The sequence below is a fragment of the Aptenodytes patagonicus genome, chromosome 2, assembly GCF_965638725.1.
Source record: "Aptenodytes patagonicus chromosome 2, bAptPat1.pri.cur, whole genome shotgun sequence".
NCBI classification, from domain to species: domain Eukaryota; kingdom Metazoa; phylum Chordata; class Aves; order Sphenisciformes; family Spheniscidae; genus Aptenodytes; species Aptenodytes patagonicus.
The window spans coordinates 150,378,974-150,399,195 of record NC_134950.1 but is presented as its reverse complement, the minus strand read 5'-3'; the positions used below and the strand labels follow the sequence as shown (position 1 = coordinate 150,399,195).

The 20,222-nt window shown below is 42.6% G+C and overlaps 1 protein-coding gene across 1 annotated transcript in view; it reads right to left on the bottom strand.

Moving 5' to 3' along the window:
- The window catches only part of PLXDC2 (plexin domain containing 2), a 288,625-nt gene extending 275,028 nt beyond the window's left edge, over window positions 1–13,597 (bottom strand). The window contains exon 1 of the mRNA XM_076331665.1: window positions 13,174–13,597. Within this exon, the coding sequence (XP_076187780.1) occupies window positions 13,174–13,282 (109 nt within the window). The 5' untranslated portion in view covers window positions 13,283–13,597. The remainder of the gene's footprint in view (window positions 1–13,173) is intronic.
- Window positions 13,598–20,222: the final 6,625 nt, after the last annotated feature.

Genomic DNA, 20,222 nt, shown 5'->3' with positions numbered 1-20,222 from the left:
CTGACATTCCTTAAACTGTGCAACAGACAGTTCCTCCTTTCTGTGATTTTCAGGAGTACAGAATCAGAAAAAGTCTCGTTTGGTTTTTTTTACTTCTTTTTAAAGACTGAAAAAGAAACTGAATTTGAATAGAAAACGCAGTATTTTCCCCTAAAAGGACACTGCTTCCCTACAGAGCTTCTGAATATATCCTTTCCTATCTCCACTTTCTGGCTCCCTACAGATTTAAATTAAAGGAGCAGAATATTTGTCCTCAAAGTAACCTATTTTTTTAAATCAACATGGTTGTTTTGATCTCTTTCCTCTAGACTTCCAGGCTGAATAGCCCCACAGAATAAATACGGCTGCTGAAATGTATAGAGTGAGCTGAATCAGGCCTTTCATTCCTGCCCAGCAAATGTTCTGATAGCTCTCACAGTCAACCCATGGACGCTGCGCTACTTGCTCCTCTTTTTTGCATTTCAATATAAACATCAACAACAGGCAACCAGAACCTTCCAGCCTCCAAATCCCAAACACCTTCAAAGAGTATAATGAACAACTTTGGGAAATGCAGTATGTTTCCAGTACCAAGGTGAAAATCACTCCCGTTCTCTTCCTAGGAGTGTACAAGCCATGCTTACTGCCCATGGGAAAATGGTATCTAGCTGAACTGTGACCAAATATCCCACACTGCAATATTTCACATACACTAAGGGTTGCTGAGCACAGTACAGAATTAGAGGGAAGGCTTTGTGGGCTAAAGACTCTTTTCAAATTGGCCCAAACTGCTCTTATAGGAATAAACTGTGGCTGTGTTGAAGTATGTGAGGGCAGAATTTAACCTCTTTTTTCCTAACTTAAATTCTAGATATAAAAGGCCCTATAAACATTTTAGCAACACCTACCAGTGTGTTCTAGCACAAGTCAGTTGAGCGAAGACTTTACATATGAACTTCTCTTCAAGCACACACTTCAGTCACAGTTTTAAGTGCTGTGCCAAATTGAGACTTGCAAGTGTAGCACCTATTTTTCTTTCTACAGTGAATTTACATCTTTCCTCTCTTTGCCTTCTCCTACTTTATGGAAAACCTCAAAATGGATTTGAATTCTACTTAAAAGTAAAAAAAAACTTTCCCTAGATCTCCAAACTATAGATTGCTGGAAAAAGAGAGCCAACTGGCTAGCTCTACAACTGTACCAGCATCAGTCTCAAAGACTCTCAGATAATTAGAGAGATGAAATTAAAACTGCAGTGCATTTATGATGTTCAATAAAACATGATTGTGTCGGTGCAAGACATAACCAAACACTGGACAATCTCCCTGGCCACAGAGTTTTTAAATTTCAGTAGGAATGCTGGCTTGGTATGCACCTCCACTAAGCTGTGCCATAAAACAGCAGAATAGGGATAAAATAATGAAATTCAAATATAGGCATGGGAGGGTCAAGGCTAAAGCTAAAAGAATTGTTTTTATTTTACAGCCTACACTAACTACAGCAAACTTCTGCAGATAAAGCTGGACATAACTTCCTATCCTGAAGACCTCACCTTCAGATTATTATCTATGCCTGCCTGGGGAAAAAAATGTGATTCATTAACATCTCTGGGTCACCCCTTGAAGTTAACAGCAATTTTGTTTGTGTAAAGAGTAGAACAAAAACCCCTAAATTTGCATTCAAGAAGCAGCATGTAATAAGTGTTTACACTTAAATTTGATGTGAGTTGTGTGTGCTTATTGCTTCTCAAGCTCAGGCCACTTTTCAGTCCCTTGGAGACAGATCATAAAATCTAAGCGAATATTTAGTACGTGCATTTCTTCAATGTGTCTTGCACATCATTAAGAAAAAAATAAAATAAAAATAAAATCAAAATAAAATCCCAACGCCCAGCTCTTAAAGGGGAATGCAACATGCATGCATTAGAGGAGAGATTAGTCTCTGTAGTCCTCTGCTGTTGTCCACTACAATAATATGGGGAGGTGGCAGTCAGTCTTTTCTGCAAACTGAAAGATCCTTCTCCCCAGAAACTTTTTCAGGACCTGCAACAATGCTGCAAAACTTACTGCCACTGTTGCAAATGGCCTGGGACTTTTGGGTCAACTAAATTCCAAGCTCCAAGATTAGAGAGCAATCTTAAACATCTGCATCTTTTTCAGTCCACCCATCTGTAGGATGCCACTTGCATAAATGTTTACTTAAAAGTAGCAATGTAAGTGCAATACTAAATAAGGAAAGTTTTCCATAACTGGAGCCTAGGGATGAAATTTGATTTTTGGTGGTGGTGGCGGCGGTTTGTTGTGTTGTTTTGGGTTGTTTTTTTTTCCCTCCACTGATGGCTTTATTAATGTGGAAAAGATAATTTAAATTCCTTTTCAAATTAAGGCGGGGGTGGAACTCATATACTTTGCAAGCTAAGAATAACAGCGTTTTGAAATCTAATATATTTTTTTAAACCTATCACTATTTCTGCAGAACAAAAAAAACACCAACAGTGATAAAACAGCAGACGCTGAAAAGCACTGATTGTATTAGAAGATCTGTCAGTTCTGTTTTCAGCCAGATACTTACTCTACAGGAAACTTCAGCATGATTTATAGCATTAGAGGCACAGTGTTGTATGTGGACCCTGTATAAATACGTGTTATACAGCATTTGTCAATAATCTTTCTGCTTAAAAGTTCATGAAGATACACTCCCAGTAAAAGCTGCTATCATATTTGTGCAACAAAATAATAGTATTCTACCTCTTAAAATGCTCATTTTCTGAGAAAGATAAACTTTTTAAATAGTCAAAGAATTCGAGTCAGCAGTGCTGCGAACTGATTGCTTTGGAAATCTTTCTTCTGACTAGTAATTACTGAATCTGGATTATTATTCTCAAATTTTAATTACAGAAAAAATAATTTTACAGTTTGTGAAACACCATCGTTCTCTTATCTCCAAGAACCCAATGGCAAAACCAAAAAGATTGGGACATAGTCCTTCCAAATTGTCAAAGTGCCAACCAGCAGAAATCTGACCCAGTATTTGTCTATCCTTCAGACACACTTGTGTTTAGGAAAGAAACTTATTACATTAGACTACAAAATGTGGCAGTTTGGGATCTCCTGTATAAACAGCTGCGAGGCACATCCTTCTCCTGTTGCAAGCCTGGGTGAGGAGAACATCAGAAATGGCAAAGTCTACAGCAGTCCCAAACTAAGCCTTGTTGTCTCTGCACTGATCAGAGCCCTTAGTCAACTCTAATCTGGATTTTTTTCCAGATAGACACAGGTTATTTGATCAAAGATCTGACTGGGATTTAAAAGCTTAGATTAGGAAATTCAAGGATGAGAATGAAGAGAGAAATTACAGCCCTGACTTTGGTGAAGCAAGGGGAAACTGGAAAGATAAATGGGCAATTGCAGAAAAAAGCAACTCTCACGCTCTGAGACACTAACAACGCATTTTAAACTTTGGCAAGGTAGTAACTTTTTCAAAACCACCATCCTATTTGTAAAATTAGGATATTACCTTGCCTCCACAAGGTCTTCCAAGAATAAGAATACTAATGAATATAAAGTGTATAGCTATGATGATTATGGGAATAATTGAGAAAGCTGTAAGACAAGTGTGGCCTGCAAACAGCAATGGAGAAGTAGAGCGCACAAATTTCATGCTGATGAGTGATGGGAATCAAAGTCTGGGGTTGAACCTCAGAGAGTACCTAAACAAAGTTAGGAACACAAGCTGGATTCAAGCTTGCACTAAGACACAATGTTAAAGGATTAAAATTAGTCCAAGGAGCTGAAATAACACAAATTCATACCCAGAAAAAACAAAACAAAACAAACCAAAACAAAACAAACCCCAAACCCACAATTAAGTACAAAGTTTGACCTTGGTATGGCAGAACTGCCAATCCTCAGGCATCTCAGCTGAGGCAGACTATAAACCTGCCTCCGTTTAAACACTAGACCCCTTTTCAGGATGTATACATGGCTAGCTCAAGAGGCTGACAAAAGATAATGGTAGTTCCTTTTCTCCATTCAAACTGACAAGTTTACTATAGGAAGAGTCATTTTGCAGGTCATTTATGCTATTCTAGAAAATGGCTCGGAATTGAAACAAAACCAGTATTACCAGCTCTGTAATAAGTGTCCATGTAATCATGCATGAAACAAAACAGGGGCTGAAAGAGCCAAGTACATTAGGTCAAAAAATACAGAAAAACAGGCTAAGCAAAAACAGATAAAGAAAGACAAGCTTTCAAACGAAGCATACTAAAATTAAAAATTCTTTGCTATTGTAGAAACTTAAACGGTTGTCAATGCCCTCGTTATCTTCTGTGGTACATTATACTTGCGGCTGCTGCTATTTTACCATGTGCCTGAAGACTGTTATGGCAAAGAGCATTACTGATGGCCTGCAGTACATGGGGGCATGTGGAACAGACATCCATGACACAATGGCTTCTCATCCCAGGGAAAGACTTGATGACCTAGGTGGTCCCTTCTAGCTATGCTATCCTAGGAAAGAAATTGCTAGGACAACTTACTATTATTATTATTATTATTATTTTATTTGTGCACTGGAAAGATGGAAATGCCTCCAACAGTTTGCAGTATTAGAAGTGAAATGAGAAGGTTTGGGAAGGGCAAATACATTAACATTAACAAAATTGGAAGCAATTATGGTTTTGCTTAGCTTGATGTTTAATAGAGGAAAGACCCCTTCAGTTTTCTGTGGTTGAATGCAAATACGAAAAGCTGTGTACTTCCACAGTGTACAACTATACATTTCAATTATTGTCTTGCATAATTTGCATAATAAACTAAAAAGCATTGCATTACATATACTTTATTCAAAAAACTCTTTTTAAAGAAAATGAATAACAGATGTAATAAAAAGTAAATGGAAACCAGAACTGATGATAATCTATAATGGTCATTCACCCTATCTGGTTGTTTTTTTTTTTGAGATTACAACTTAGATCAGTATATATATGTTTAAATAGGAACCACGAATAAATTGTGTTGATATTGAGGTCAGGTTTCTGCAATACACCAAATGCTAAGCTTCTAGTCCATAAATGCCTTCACTGCAAATAAACCATAAATCTATTATCTTTACAGCAGCTGCAATCTGGAAAATGTGCTCTCTTTTAATTTAGTTGTCTCATGAATATCATATTAACCAAGAAGCAACCTGAACGAGAAAAATTGCTATAAAGTAAAAAAACCCAACCAGCTGGATGGTCAAGATGACTGGCTTTTTCAGCCATTGCCCCTTTTCCTGTCATCAAATAAAAGTAAGGTTTCTACAAGATAAAATGGTCTGTTCTTATAGGGCTTACAGTATGTAGCCAAATTCTCAACAATGGTAAGTCTCAATTAGAGATGACTAGAAAGTTAATTTCCCACCCTAAGTCAAAATTTTGATCTTGTTCTGATTAAAAGTAAATAGTCAATGTTTGCTGTAGGATATGAAATGAAATATGTATATATACACACACACACAAACTCCAAAACAAAGTGCTTTTCAATTATGCCTATGCATCCTAATATAATAATTTTAATTTAAAAATCAAAATGAAAAATTTGAAATGAGACATTTTATCATCATCAAAATAAGAAACTCAAAATTACTTGTTTTGACACTTCCCAGTTGAAATATTTGACAAGAGCACGTCATCTTTGACATAATTTTCCATAATTTTCCAAATTCAACTAGTTGTTTCCTTGAACATTTTTGACTAAGCCTATATAACACCTGGTAGTATTAAAGAGAAGTCAAGTATTCTACTTTTCCAGAGTTTTTTTGTTGTTCTACAAGTATTTATAATGCTCAGAGGTTTAAAAAGACTATGTTCATTCTCCTCATAATTTTATTTTCACCTCCGCTACCTCTTCCAAAATGCAGTCTTTTCTGTCTCTCTCTCTTTTTTAAATCTCACTTGACTAACGAAGGCAGGTCTGATCCATCTGACCTAGGGCATGGCCAGATAAACTACTGAAACACTGCAAGTGAGGAGGAAGCAGTCTCCAAAGCAGGCAGGAAGGGCAACAAGGAGATGAAGGATGGGAGAGAAGAGCCTAGGAACTCTGAAACCAGTCCTGCCACAAAAGGATTCCTAACAGAGGGCGTTGGGTTTATATCTCAGCGTGACTGAGGTTGAATTGCAAATACATACTGTCTGGCTTGCAAATTCAAAAGGAGAGTCACATACACCCACACAGGAAAGTAGAAACATGTAGCTGGAGAATATCAGGGAGCAACTATATTAATAAAGACTCATACTGGCTCCCAATTCTCTATGGAGGCCAAGGTAGCATTTTCCAATGGATTTTTAGTTCAACTGCTGACTCATCAAAAGAAGAACCTGCATAGTGATGAACTCCCCTCTCTTTAACACTTCACCCTTCAGAAAACACTGAAGTTGCAATGGATGATACTTCCCTTTTACAATCAGCCTGCTAACAACTCTTGTGAAGAGGAAAGCTATAATTATTCAGCCCAGATGCAGTATTGCCCATTTATTATTTACAGGATTCACATTATGACCAAAGGGGGGGGGGGGGGAAGATCATGCTTGAATAGAAGAAAAAATTAAATACGACTCAAAGTGCTTATTACTGGATAACCACTGCATCCTAGTCTGCTACTAAATGCAGATGAAACTTCCAACAGAGTCTGCCCTACTAACTACAGCAATTAAGGAAAGCTGCAGTAAAAACTATAAATGGCATTTCATCCCTGTAACATAAGCAGCCCTTTGACACAGTTCAATTACATCTATAAAGAAAAGGACCAGAGCTCCTAGCACCAACTGTGAAACAACATATACTTGAAATGTTACCAGAGATAGGTTAAATGGAAAGGTTTATATATTCCATTTGTGGAACACTCCCTATTCAAGTCAAGGATTTTTCACTCAATAAAATGACATGGGTGAAGTGATGCCTGCCTAAAGTCCAAAAAAGTCACTATGAGAATATCTTGAAAGAAAAAAACCCAAACAAACCTATCTGCTTATAATGGAACCTAGGTAGTGTTCATATTAAAAGATAAAAGTTCTAAACTAAGTAAGAACAAAATCTGGTTTTAAAAGCCTTATTTCATGACATAAGAACTCTAACTAAAGCAGCATTTTAAATGTCTTTACTTTGTCTGCAACCACAGAAAGTGTACATTAAAATCACATTAAAGTCACATATATCATTGACAAATGAGAGACAGAGGCCTTGAGCTAAGAGAGCACTTGAATTCATGCTTGTATTTTATCTAGCTGTGGAGTTCAAGGTGAACTCTTGTGTACTTAAAGATACCCACGCAGAATGATTCAAGATAGCTGGGTGAGACCTTGAAAGGTCACATTGTCCAGCCATTTGCTCCAAGGCAGGAACAGCTGCCTTTCTGGACAGAATGACATTTCGGACATACGTTTATCTAACCTGTTTCAGTGATGAAGACTACTCAGAGATAATCTGCTCCCCTAGCCTTAACATTTAGAAGTCTGCCTTGCTGCAATTTAAGTCATTACTTCTGAGGAGTAGTGAGGACAAGTTGAGGACAAGTTATTCCCTTCTCTGTGGAAGCCTTTTACACACTTCAAGATTGTTACCATGTCACCTCTTGGTTTTATTCTCTCTAGCAGTGTTCTTTCCTTTTTTTCTTCGTATGACACTCCTGAATTAGTCCACATATTTCTTAAAGTGCAGTGCTTGAAACTGAAGGGAATATTCCTGTTGGGATCTTACCATTGACGAGTAGAGCAGATGCATCACTCTTGTGACGTCTTGTATCTATCTTCCTATTAATCCTTACATTTCTCTTGATGTATCACCCCATCAAGATGTTTGCCACTTTTGAAATGGTGTGTTCAACTCAAGTGTCAAGCTTGACCCTGGCTCTAGCCTAAGAACCTGCTCCATTTGCTTGTTTCAGAAGAGAAAAAAGTAGTTGGGCCAAATCCAACTTGAAAACACACTCCTACGCACTGCCTTTTGGTTGAGGGAGATGAAAATGTTACACAAGCTCTTTCAAACCCAGAATTTACAAGGACACTTAGCACAACTGATTGCTCAATGTTGACAGCAAGGAGTGCTAATTGAAGCTAAGTTTATTAGTTGGATGAGGAAAAAGAGAAGAGGAGGAAGCGGAGGAAGTGTTCCATGATGAGACACAGCATCCAGCACGCACAAACATTACCTCAGGGCAATATTTTATGCTCATTTGTCAGAAGCCACAAACAAAAACAAAACCCACGTGCACTTAGTATGGTTTCTCTGCATACTTTTCCATGGAAAGTAATCTCCTGGGTTCTTCCAGTTCTTGCTGTGATTATGCAGTTCTCCAGTTTAGTAAATATGACATCTGCCAATTGCACTGCATTAACACTCCCAGCTCAGCCCTCATCAAACCTAATAGTTGGATATAATTTCACACTGCTGGCACGTTTGCAACATTTCCTTGTACTGGATGAGAAATGCTCCTGTCAAATTACCTTTTGTTCACTCTGTAGAGAGCCCCAGCACACGCTTACCTTAACTACTGCCTTCCTAAATTGCTTTGGTATTCATTTTCCTCAGGAAGCATGAATCACACCGGGAATTCAAAATACACTCACACCAGTTACCCCAGCTGTGTTCTCAGTCTAAGAGACTGCGGCCTCGATAAGTTTTGAAACTGAGGCTGCTACAGAGCTTCCTTTTTGCCAGTGCTTTCAAAGTTACCAGCAGCAGAACTGCTCAGTACTTTGACAGTCCAATGAAACCACAGTGACTTTTATCAAAAACAGAGTCAAATGATGCTTTTATTTTTATTTCTTTTAATAAGAAATTTTTATTTCCTTTGTGGAAAAAACTAGTAGGATTCAGCTGAGCATATTTCTTGTGTGATAGTTGTCTTCAGCATAATTTAAAGCAAAGCAACTGACAGGGAATTGCTGCACAGTAGTCCTGCAGGAAACACAAGCTTCAGGTCCAAACCTCCATCTCCTGAGGTCTGTGCAGGTGCAGGGACCTGCAGCACTGCTCCGCCAAAAATGTGCCAAAAAGTCCTTAATGAAAATGCTAACTCACCATAAGTCTGTGACTATTTTCCTCAGTGGGTCTCTCTCATCACCTGACATTATGAATTCCCTCATGGTCTCAGGAGTCTCTTCCCCTAAAGGAAAGAGCTCTCCTGAACTGCAAATTTTTTTTGAGGAATCTGGTATTCAGCAAGGCAGTAGATGTTGTCCCAGCATTTTAAATGGCCTGTATGTGTTGCTAATAAATTGTTGCCCACAACAGAACTTTTCAAACTGTAAAGACCTTTTCCTCATTTTCTACGTTTGTTTATAGTGTAGAGGGCTGGTTTCCCTGTTATTTATCATCAACTCCAAGTTAAGTGTCAGATAAAACCTAGCATCTGAGTCAAGCATTTGCTGGGTTTTAAGTGCCTGTGTGAGGATGTAAACTCTGAAGAGGAATATTTACAGCCAAACAAAAACATTGCTTCCCCAAGGGATTTTTAAACCTTCAATGAACTATGAGTATTGATCTTACTCTAAATTTATGGAAATGAGTTTCTGTGAAACTGAATTTAATACCTAAGTCAACCTTATCATAGTCTTAATTTACCCACTATTTACTAGAAATATTTCAAACCACTCTTTCAGAGGAAATGACAATGGCAAAAGGCACAAAAATAAAAGTAAGAACCAGGTTGAAAGTTAAAAAAGATTACTTCTTTAGAGGGAATTCTTAGTAAAATACATATGATACGTAAATAGGATTTACTCTTAAATGTCACTGGGATCCTCTAACCCAATTGTCCCCATTTACATATCATGTACAGAAAAAAAAAAAGTAATTTTGAATGCAAAGTGTAAAAAATACCTGACACACATGTTGTCTAATATTGCATTCTTTTTGATGCTTCTAAGATAAAAGCTGAAGGTTCAAATGTGTAACGATGAAAGTTTGGTTCCGGTTGTTTGTTTTTTTTTAAACAGAGTAAAGCTCAGGCAATACAGAAAATGTGACTCTTTCAGCAGCAGATAAATGCTAGATAAACACTGCTTAGTAGTAGTTTATCCCATAAAATATAATTCTACCCCTTTCTGAATGCTGATGCTTGGAGACAGCTGCAGTGCAATGGATATAAATTATACCAGGATTCTGGAATATGCTTTGACAGAAGAAAAATTACAATAACAGCCTCCTAATTCTGACTGATGGTGTTTGCAAAAGGATGTAACATTTTCAAGGCTTCTTGTGGCAACACTTCAACAAGCAGTGAGCCCTCACTTAAACAACTGGGAGCCTTAATTGTTGCGCGAGCTTTCAAAAGACCATTTGCTTCAGTTCACTAAATTCATGTCATATTCAGTTTGGTTACTGTAAGACACACACGCACACAAACCTTACGTTTAAGAACCTTCATCCTTGATTTATAGCAATTTTGTCAGCAAAAACGAAGCTCTGACCAGGCACAGGGGAGGATGGATGGAGCGCTGCTGGAGAAGAGCCGCGTCCTGCGCGGCTGCCGCTGTGCCCTCTAGCGGGGACAGCCCCGCTCCTGCCAGCGCAGCCTCGCGGGCTCACACCTTGGTCACAAAAACCTGGATTTTCAAAACACCCAGAGGCAGCCCGACGAGTTCCGGCATGCCTCGAAAATGATTTGACTTGAATTGATCTGACCTGATTTTACCCAGCAAGGTAATTCTGAGGAGCAGGCAAAAAATGCCTGTGCATTTTTTTCTGTCTCTTGGAATCATGGCATACCCCTTTGGTAGCATCCTCAGACACCCTCTCCTGGCTCCAGCTCTGCCAGGGCATACTAAACATTTGCATTTCTTGCTACTGTTATTTCATTCAGTTTCAATAAGGTGTTTTGCTACCGCGTATTCAAAGAATATGTCAAAACAGCCTCCCTTTAAGAATTTGCAGCTACTTCAAAGATTTATTTTTTACTTTAATTCTTCAAAGTTTTTATCTGAGCTGTCTGAGGTATACAGTAGATACTAAATAGAGTAAAACTTTGAAACAGCACTTTTTATTTCGACTCACAGAGTCTGAAATTGAATTTCCCTGGCTTTACATAATAATTACCCTGTTCTTACTGATTAGACACGGTCCCTCACTGCATTTTTTCCAAAGAAGAGCAGTATTAAAAACAAAAAAAAGGCATGATGAAAACATGTTAAATACAACTCTGATTATGTTAATGACATTTAATTATTGCTGTCATAATACAGTCTTTTTAACCAAGAGGGAAGGAAAAGATGCCAAGGTTATAAACACCTAGCTGTCAAAACTGACATCAGATTGTCCATCTTACTAGTTGAAGAACACAATTGCTTGGTATATTTTCTTCAGAATGGATTAAATATCAAAATAACATTTGCCTTATTAAAAACTCCTTGATACTTCGTATCACATTCAGGAAGACACAAGACTAATAAATGATTTACAGCTAAGCAAGCTGTTGGTGTGTCTTCTATTTAGCACCTCCTGGTGCAGACATTGATGACTATTACAACTTAATAGCCTAAATCAGTGATGTGCAGTGATTATTTGCCCACTGATAAATTATATTTCATTTAGCACTGACGTTTTCTTTTCCAGATACAATGGCTGGAAGATTAATAGACTCTGTGAGCTCAGTCCACTGCCACACAATATAGTCATTTTCTTTTTCTAATCTCACCACCACACTTTATTTGTCCTTATAACTAACATTAACAAATACCAACATTTGTTGCCTAAAGCCCTGAGAGCAGCAGCACAAATTTTGCGGCAGTACGTGAAGAGTCTCCTCCTGGTTTTTCCCGTTGGCCCCAAGTGACATGTGAGCCCCAGCAACCTGCTGAGCTACCTTGTCATTTAGCAATTCCCAAACCCAGCGGTAGGCCCCTGCCTGGGAAAATCCCCGCTCGCTCTGGCACATTATCTCACCGGACACTCCAAACTCCCCAGTCTCTCTTGTTCAGGCCAGTTACGCTGTGACCACAAAACTCTTCACATTTGTACCAAACCTTTTAGAAAAGGAAGAAGGGGAAATTCTGTTGCACCAGGGAGGCCAGTGGACATGTTTCATCTGATAATAATCTGGCTGGTATTTCGAATATAAAGGCACAGCTTTTGAAAATAGCTATAAGCTAGAAGCTGCTGCAGCAAGGTCCCCTGACACACAAAACCCACGACTTTCCTCACTTGTTCCTTAAATACCTATCCGCAAACACACCAAGCTTTCCTTTAGCAGCTTTCCCCTCCACAGCACAGGAATGCGGGATACAGAAGGCTTTAGTGATCAAAAGGGAACCCCACGCTGTGGGAAACAGTGGCCCGAGGGAAAGCACTACAGGTGCTGTGTGTCGTGCATTAACAGGTGTCTCCGAGGACTGACAAGAGGACCCTAATACTATCACAAACAAACTTAAGTCAACAGCGCGAGCCTCTCGCTCCTAACGAACGGGTCCCACAGCCCTGTGGGGCTTCTTCCATGATCTCGCTCCTTCCCTCAACGCCCGGTTTCCAGGGAAGGCTGCAAGCTACTGACTTCCGCGGGGGAGGAGAGTGCCCGCTAGCTCTCCCAGGCAGGATCCGCGGGGAAACTTTGCCTCCCCTTCCACGGCTCGCTGCCGGGAAAGCAGCGGGGCCCCACTGCAGGCGGGCGGGGGGAGGTCGCCGGGGCGCCCCGGCCCGCCGCTCCCCGCTGCCTGGGGCTCCCGGGGGAGCTGGTGTCTCCGTCCCTCTCTTCCCGGCGCTTGGGTGGGACCCTTTCGCCTTCGGGAACGTCTCGTACGTGGCTGGGAAAGAGGCTCCGGGGACCCCGCGAAGGCGCTGGGGAGGGGAACAGCACCGGCTCCCGGTGATCGTGGGGCAGGTCTATTAAAGGAGGAAAGTCCCGAATTCTCATCAAAATAAATAAATGAAGTAATGGAGAGCTCTTTCTGGAGACGCCGGGGGAGGGAGGTGTGGAAAGCCGGGACCGCGGCCACCCCGGGCCTCCCTCGGGAGCAGGGGGAGACAACCCCCAAACGGCGTTTGCCCTCTCCGGGTGCGCGGCTCGCGGAGCTGCCGGCGGAGCCCACACCGCGCCGGTGCTGCGGGAAGGCGGCGCGGCTCCCTGACCCCGATCCTCCCCCGCCCGGCCGCGCTGCCCCGGGCTCCGCGGCGCTGCCCGGGCCGGCCCCGCCCGGCAGGTACCGGCCTCGCTTACCGCGGCTCTGCCTCGGCGTCTCCCCGCCGCCGAGCTGGCAGCGCTCGCTCAGGCACTGGAAAAGTAATAGAAATCCAGCGGCTAGTTTGCTTCTCCGCAGCCTCGCCATAGCACGGAGCCTGCCGAGACAACTCTCCGGGGTGCGGGGTGCGCGCCGCTCCTCGTCAGGGGTGGGAATGTCCGGGGGGGGCGGCGGAGAGCAGCCCTAGCAGGCGCCGAGTCGCCCTGTCCTCGGACCAGCTCTCATTTAGCGGGGCGGCAGGGACGAGCCACTGGGGCTGAAGGCGCTGAACCGGGTCTGGGGGGCGACGGGGGGGTGGGGGGATCCGTCCCCCCAACTTGCACGGCCGCGCCGCTCTCAGTCCAGCGGCATCACCGCTGGGGAAAACAAGCCCAGCCTCGCCTGCGAAGTGCCAAACTCTTCCCTCCTCGCCGCCTGGTGATAGATTTTAGGAGAGCCACTGAGATCCTCCCTTCCTGGCTTGCCCCCACCCAGCTCCCTTCCCCCGCAGGGTGAGGCAGGGTGCCTTAGGGACGGAGCCTCCCCTCGGTACACCGCTACCGACAAAACCCCTCTAAGGGAAACGAGCGGGGAAATCTTCCAGCCGAAGCCGGCGGGCCAGCCCCGAGCCCCAGGGGGAACAGGACCCGGAGGGCGGGCGGATGCGCCGCGGGAGAGGATGTGCGGGCGGCGGAGAGGCAGGCGGAGACGAACAAGTTCTCTTTCTCTTTCGGGGCGGTTTCCGCGGCCGGCGGTGCTAATGCGGGGCTCCCCGCCGCCGTGCGCGCCCGCGTTATCGCCGCCTCCCGCTGCGAAAGGGCGGGCGGACGACTCGGCTGGGGCCGGGTCCCGGCCGCCCCTCTCGCCCTGCCCCCCGCCACCCTCCGCAGGAGCGCGGTGGGACGCAGGCGCCGGGGCTGTACCGTCCCTCCACCACTGACGGCGGTGGAGCGCTCCCGCAGCCGCGCTCCGCGGGCTGCCGCTCGGCCACGGCAGCGAGCCGCATGGAGGTCCCGGGAGGCGCTGCCTCCCCGGGCACCCGGCTACCGCGCGGAGCGGCTCGCTGCCCAGGACCGCCGGGAACCTACAGTGCACGGCGGAAGGCTGGGGCCGATGCTCGCCCCCTGCGCGGCCGCGGAGCGGCACGGTGTGTGTGTGGCGGGAGGCACGGATAGCTCCGGGGGACGGAGAGAGCCCAGCCCGAGGTCGCCCGGTTGTTCAAAAGTTGCTTTGTAAAGATGCGTCCGTTTCGCGGAGTGACAAACTAAAGCAACCCCCAAATGCCCTTTCCCTGCTCCTCCTCCCCCCCCCCCCCCCCATTTTCCTGTCCTTCCGGGGAAACTAGCCTCCCTTCACTCCTTCCCCCCCCTTTTTTTTTATTTTTCTCTTCGCAAGTCGAAGAGTTGCTTATGTACACTCATCATTTCAAAAGTGCAAGGACTGGGGGCTCTCTCCTGAAAAAATTGATCTACATGCTTAATTTAACGCACCGTGAATAATCCCATCCCCTACATTAATCTGTGAACAACGGCGCGGAGACAGAAACTAGCCGAGGGCACATCAGTCAAGCCCAGACAAGCGAAAGGGGCACCGGGGACCGGGCGGCGGCTTTTTACCAGTTCAGCAAACTGTGGCGCTGGTAATCAGTTGAGCTCCATGTAGAGAACCATGAATGCACCAGCCTCTCAACCCTTGCTACAAAATAATTAAATTAATTAGGACGACAATTAAATTAATCAAATAAATAGGGCTACAGAGTGTCAAACATAGCAGATAACTAATACTTAATCACAAAAGATCAACCAGTAACGAGACTGTGTTTTACCTTAATTTACCACTGTTTCTGAGATTAAGAATTCATCAGCTCTATTGTAGTTGTCCTGCTCTTTAATCTTTGATGTGCTTATGTGTAAATCAAAACAGAACACTTGTGGTTTTAAGAAGTATATCTGAAGTATAAGCAGAAATCTGCAAAATCTTTTCAACATGTATTCAAATAGGATACTGGAGGATAATACCAGTAAGGTTTATCCATTTGAGTTTACAGTGGGCCCTTCTAGTTCAACCTTTTTGCACATCCCCTTGGAAAAAATAAAGATCCTTTTCAACCAGTCCAAGTATTGCTAAAAAGTAACTGCAGAATTTCTTTCCTAAGAGAAGATGACACTGAAGATCTTATGCTAAGTAACAGCAGGAATGAAATCCTGGCCTCGCTGAAATCTGTGTGAATGTTGGGAGTGTGACGACCCTGTATAGCAGGTATATATACATATACCTGCATGCCACAGACTTTTGTGCAGATTTGGTCAAGTTGTTATTTTCTTAAACAAAATGGGAGAGGGAGGTTTCTTCATGCTGTTTGAATACCAGTTTTTTCCGTGACGCTTGGTTGGATTGCCTAATTTTTCCCAAGTTTTGCTGGAGTTGCTGAGAGGGCTGTTGAGCTTTTGGCCTTTACTGGAAGGGGTAGGGAGGTAGTCGTAAAGAAGGACTGCCTCTCTCTCAGCTGTTTGTCAGCAGTATTTTTAGATGACAATAAGAACAGTAAGGTCTGGAGAACTTTCAAAACCTGTTTTCATCTGCTTTTGTACTTTTTAATCATAAATTAGCATATTATAAAGTTATAGTAAATCTTAAAATATGAAAGGCTTGAATGATTTGAGAAAAAAGTTTACATGTTGCTAAAATAAATAATAATAAATCCTTCAAGCCCCCTATATATAGTATAGAAAAGCCTAAGTGAGGGCAATTCAAATTTTCTTTAATTTGCTGTCTGCTTCTTAGTCTTACTATTCACCTCAAGAAGATGAATAGTATTGCTATTGGGAATTTGGCTGAGGCATTAGGTTTAGTATTGTCAAAGCGAGGTTTATAGTTTCAGATTTATGTTCTTCACAGATGAACTACAAAAACTTTGTATGCTGAAGAAAGGAAAGGATTAGCAATAGTCAGCTGAAGCATGCACTTGCAGATAAAAGTACCAGCAACATACTAGGTCCCACAGTCCTAATTTGCAATGCTCTGTGCAGTTGTGTGACAGTTGTGCAGTGTGCACGCTGGGAGGTTAGCATACAGTCACTGCATTCAGTACTTCTTGTGCTCCACAGTAAAAATCAAACCATGCTCTCCAAGGAAGGCTGTATGCATTGTCCCTCTTGTATTAAAAAAGATAATCAGGACATAGCTGTATCTTGGTATAATTGTACATTGTACATTGGTATAATAAAAGCACAGGCAAAACATTTTATTGCACTGAAAAAAAACCTCAGATGAAAGCTAATAATGAATCCTATAATGATTAATGACAACATGTCATTGCTGGAGAGGCATTCATAACAGAGAAGTATATGCGTTCATTGTTATTTATAAAGCACAAGTAAAACTGAAAGAACAACTCCTTGAAGGCTTCCTGAGGTTATGAGCTGTGTTTACTTGGAACACAGTGCCTGTGATAAGTTTTCATTTCTCTTATGTGCTTTTATCTTCACCATCCTTGCACATTATCTCACCTCTCTTAGGGATATATCTTGCAGCGGCATAAACAGCAGTGGTTCCATAGAAAACAATGTGAATGCTTTCATTTTCACCAGTCAAGAATATGGCCTTATATTTTTCTCTTCTTGTGTAGCTCCAGCATCCCTGATTATAACATCAATCATTCAGGAAAGAAGAGTGGGAAGATTCTCCCTGTTCATTGTATTCCACTGTAATACTGCTTGCAAGTGCTCACTCTCATTCACACATTCATTTAAGAATCTGCTTTTTTTTTTTTTTTGGTCTTTTTTCTTTTCATATCAACATAGTTTTTTCAACACGTCTTCTGGGCTTATTGCGTCTGATTATGAAAAGCAGAGTTTTTAACATTTCTTTTCTCTGTCTTTTTTAACATGCCGTTATCTATTTGGCTCTGATAGGTACAGGTGAGACACCCTCAACTGCACTCCTGTAAGCATTCAGTGCTAGCCTGGAAGGATACCTGCTTTTGAATTTGAGAAGTCAGGGGAGGATCTCTGCTTCATTTGGGAAAAAGCAACTGATAGGTAATTGCAGCATCCATGTCAGCGGAGAGAATACCTCTGTATTCTCTTCCAGGAACAAACCAAAGTGAGTTTTCCTGTTTAGTGAACTTGCACTTGCTGTTGTTCTGCAGAGGGTTGTGCCTGCATGTTAATAAATAGACTACAACCAGCAATATGTTCTTCTGTAACTGAGCAATGTCTAAAAATTACCTACTTTCGCAGCTGCAGAGAGAAAAAGATCTAGATAATTTTAGAGCCATAAATAATACTTGATCTTCCAGGATTAGTCCCCACAGGGACAAAATCGAATATGGGACCCTGATGGGGCAAGCAGCCCGAAGCTTGATGTTGTGAGTATTACAGATTGAAGCTGCACATAGACTTTAATGCCTTGGAGGGAGTTTGCCACTGAGATTCATCTCCCTCCCTTTGGAGCTCTGCTGATAGCTGATTAGGGCTCAAGAAGGTGAATAGTATTGCTATTGGGAATTTGGCTGAGGCATTAGGTTTACTATTGTCAAAGCGAGGTGTTAGAGCTGTGAATTTAGAGTGCTGCCCCGCTGGCAGCTGCCTTTGACACTGCCAGTTCAAAGGAGGAGCACAGCATTTTAGCTGAATCACTAAAGGGCCATGCAAAACTCAGACGTGAAGCAGAGAGGTAGCTTCCTTGTTAAATAGGGAAATACAGTAACTTTGCAGAGAAGTGGCACTGCACTCTTAAACGAGCCTTTGTTTCTTCCCCTGTTCCCCTGGCTGGGAGAGCCTCGAGTCTCACCACTCAGCTTGATTTCCTGGGGCAAGCGCCGAGGTCCCCTTCCTGGCTGAGTCACATCCAGTAGTCATCTGCCAAATTCCCTGTAACTCCGTGCAGTGCTATACGCAAATGCATGAGTTTGCGTAATTGTGATTAATTAGAATATGCCCATAATCTAGCTTTAAGAGCTGTGTGGTTAATGCTAGTGCAGCTTTGTTCAGTGAAGCTTTCTGCTTATCTCTAGGACAGCAGTATGACAAACCTCCCACATGTACTGCCTTAACGCCTATGCCTCAGTCTATGGTTAGGGAGAGGTTCTGTGGGGGTAAAGAGAGAGTTCAGATTCATGGTGCGGTAGGCACTTTGTGATGTGGAAACTGGAACTCAGTCTCATTATCTCATGTAGTGATAAAGTGGTTCACTGGCAATTTGGGGGGGGGGGGAATTAAAGAGAAACATTTTAGCAAGCAAGACAGCATGAAAAAATAATAAAATCTGAGGTTAAACAAAAAGTTCAATCCAAAGCAGTTTTGATTCCTATTTGAGCTCTGTAATGATTTTAAAAGAATGGAATAGTTTTTGAAATGGAACATCCTTTCAAAATGAGAAACCAAAAAATTCCAGCTAAAGTTCAATTATTTGAACTAGAGATGCTTCAAACATACTCTTTCAATGAATCTGCCTTTGCAACAACATTGACACAGGCACCAGCAACACTGCACCAAACAATGCCTTTGCCTGCTTGTGATCAGGAGCTCTGAGGATGTTACTCAACTTCGAAAACCACAAAGCAGCCAAGTCCAAAACAGGGCCTGGGAGTTCCAAGTCCCACATCCCATCCTTGCAACTCCAGCAAAGGCTGTGGTTGTGACCCTTATTCGACATATGTCCAGTACAGTGATAGCTATGGGACCCAGGAATGAAAGAAGAACCAGAAGGCTCCCTGAATGCTTGCGACAGGGCCAAGTTTAACAGAGAAGTTCATAATTCAGTGTAGCACTGGTCAACAGGGTAAGTTAAAGTCACAGGAGAACTGAAAGAGGCTAAAGGATGACACAGAAAAGAAAGCAAGCATGGAAATAAAAGTGAGAGGAGAAAAAAGCAATTTTGCCAGTGCCATTTCTCTGTTGTGATGGAAAAACCTAAATATATATTGACACAAAATTTTGTGTGATGAACCATATGTGCACAGCACCCAGGCTTTTTATCAAGGATGGCCACAGGGAAGATGGGATGGGCTAAGGAGAGGAATGGGGGCCAGAGCAATCCATTAGGTCTCATTCAGCCAGGGTAGTGGTGCTCAGCATAGGACAATATTCAGAACGGACACATTTCTTGGTGGGTATGTTGGTACCAGTAGTCACTGAAGTAGTCAATTTAAGGAAAGCTGAGGGAAATTTTTAAATAGAACAAAAATTTTCAGCTAAAATTAAAACCAAATATGTTTCAAACATAGCTTTTCAGTGGCCACATTTTCCAAGAAAGCAACCTTTACTAGGATCTACAGAAGTATACCAAGCAATTCCACACTAAGGCCTTTCTTACTCATTATCTGGAGCTGGTGGGGGGCCTGAGTAATCACTATGGCCCATACAGTTGTGAGTAGAGTTAACTTTTTTAGATCAGTCGAGACCAAAGAACAAAATCTGCTGCTGGGCACAGCAGAGGAAGCCAGACAAGTGTTAGGACTGGTGTAACAAAAAGTAATCAGGTTGGGATTAGGTTTTTGGTCAGCAAGCCTGGGCAAACTTTAATGCTGGAATGGTCTTAACAAGTGCTTAGCTGAGACAACTGACACAGGAGTAGCTGTGGTACAGACCTTCTGTAGAGGGTCAATGCCTGGTGTTAATGATGGTTGTGGGGGTAGGGGGCAGCTGCAACCAGTAGCAGAAATTTGGGAGTTAAGACTTGAAAACAACTAGCACATTTTTGTGCAGTGGCCACAGCAGCACAACAATCTGCTGCACATCCATCAGCTCATTGTCCATTTGTCTTTTCCCAACTTGCTTGCAGATGAAGTCACACCACTGACTGCTCTAGTAGTTTGTGGCCAGGATGACCTCTGTTTCTTGGATTGCCACAGCTTGGTCCATTATGGGCATCAAGACCGTGCAACATGTTTAGGGTCCAGCTCATGGTTTGCATTAACTAAGCTAACTATGTACATACTCTATGGTGTTATTTCTTCAATTTAACACCTGGAAGAAATAATACTGTTGAACAACTGGCTCCGTTACAATATGGGGACTATGCAGTACAGAACTTCGGCTTCTGC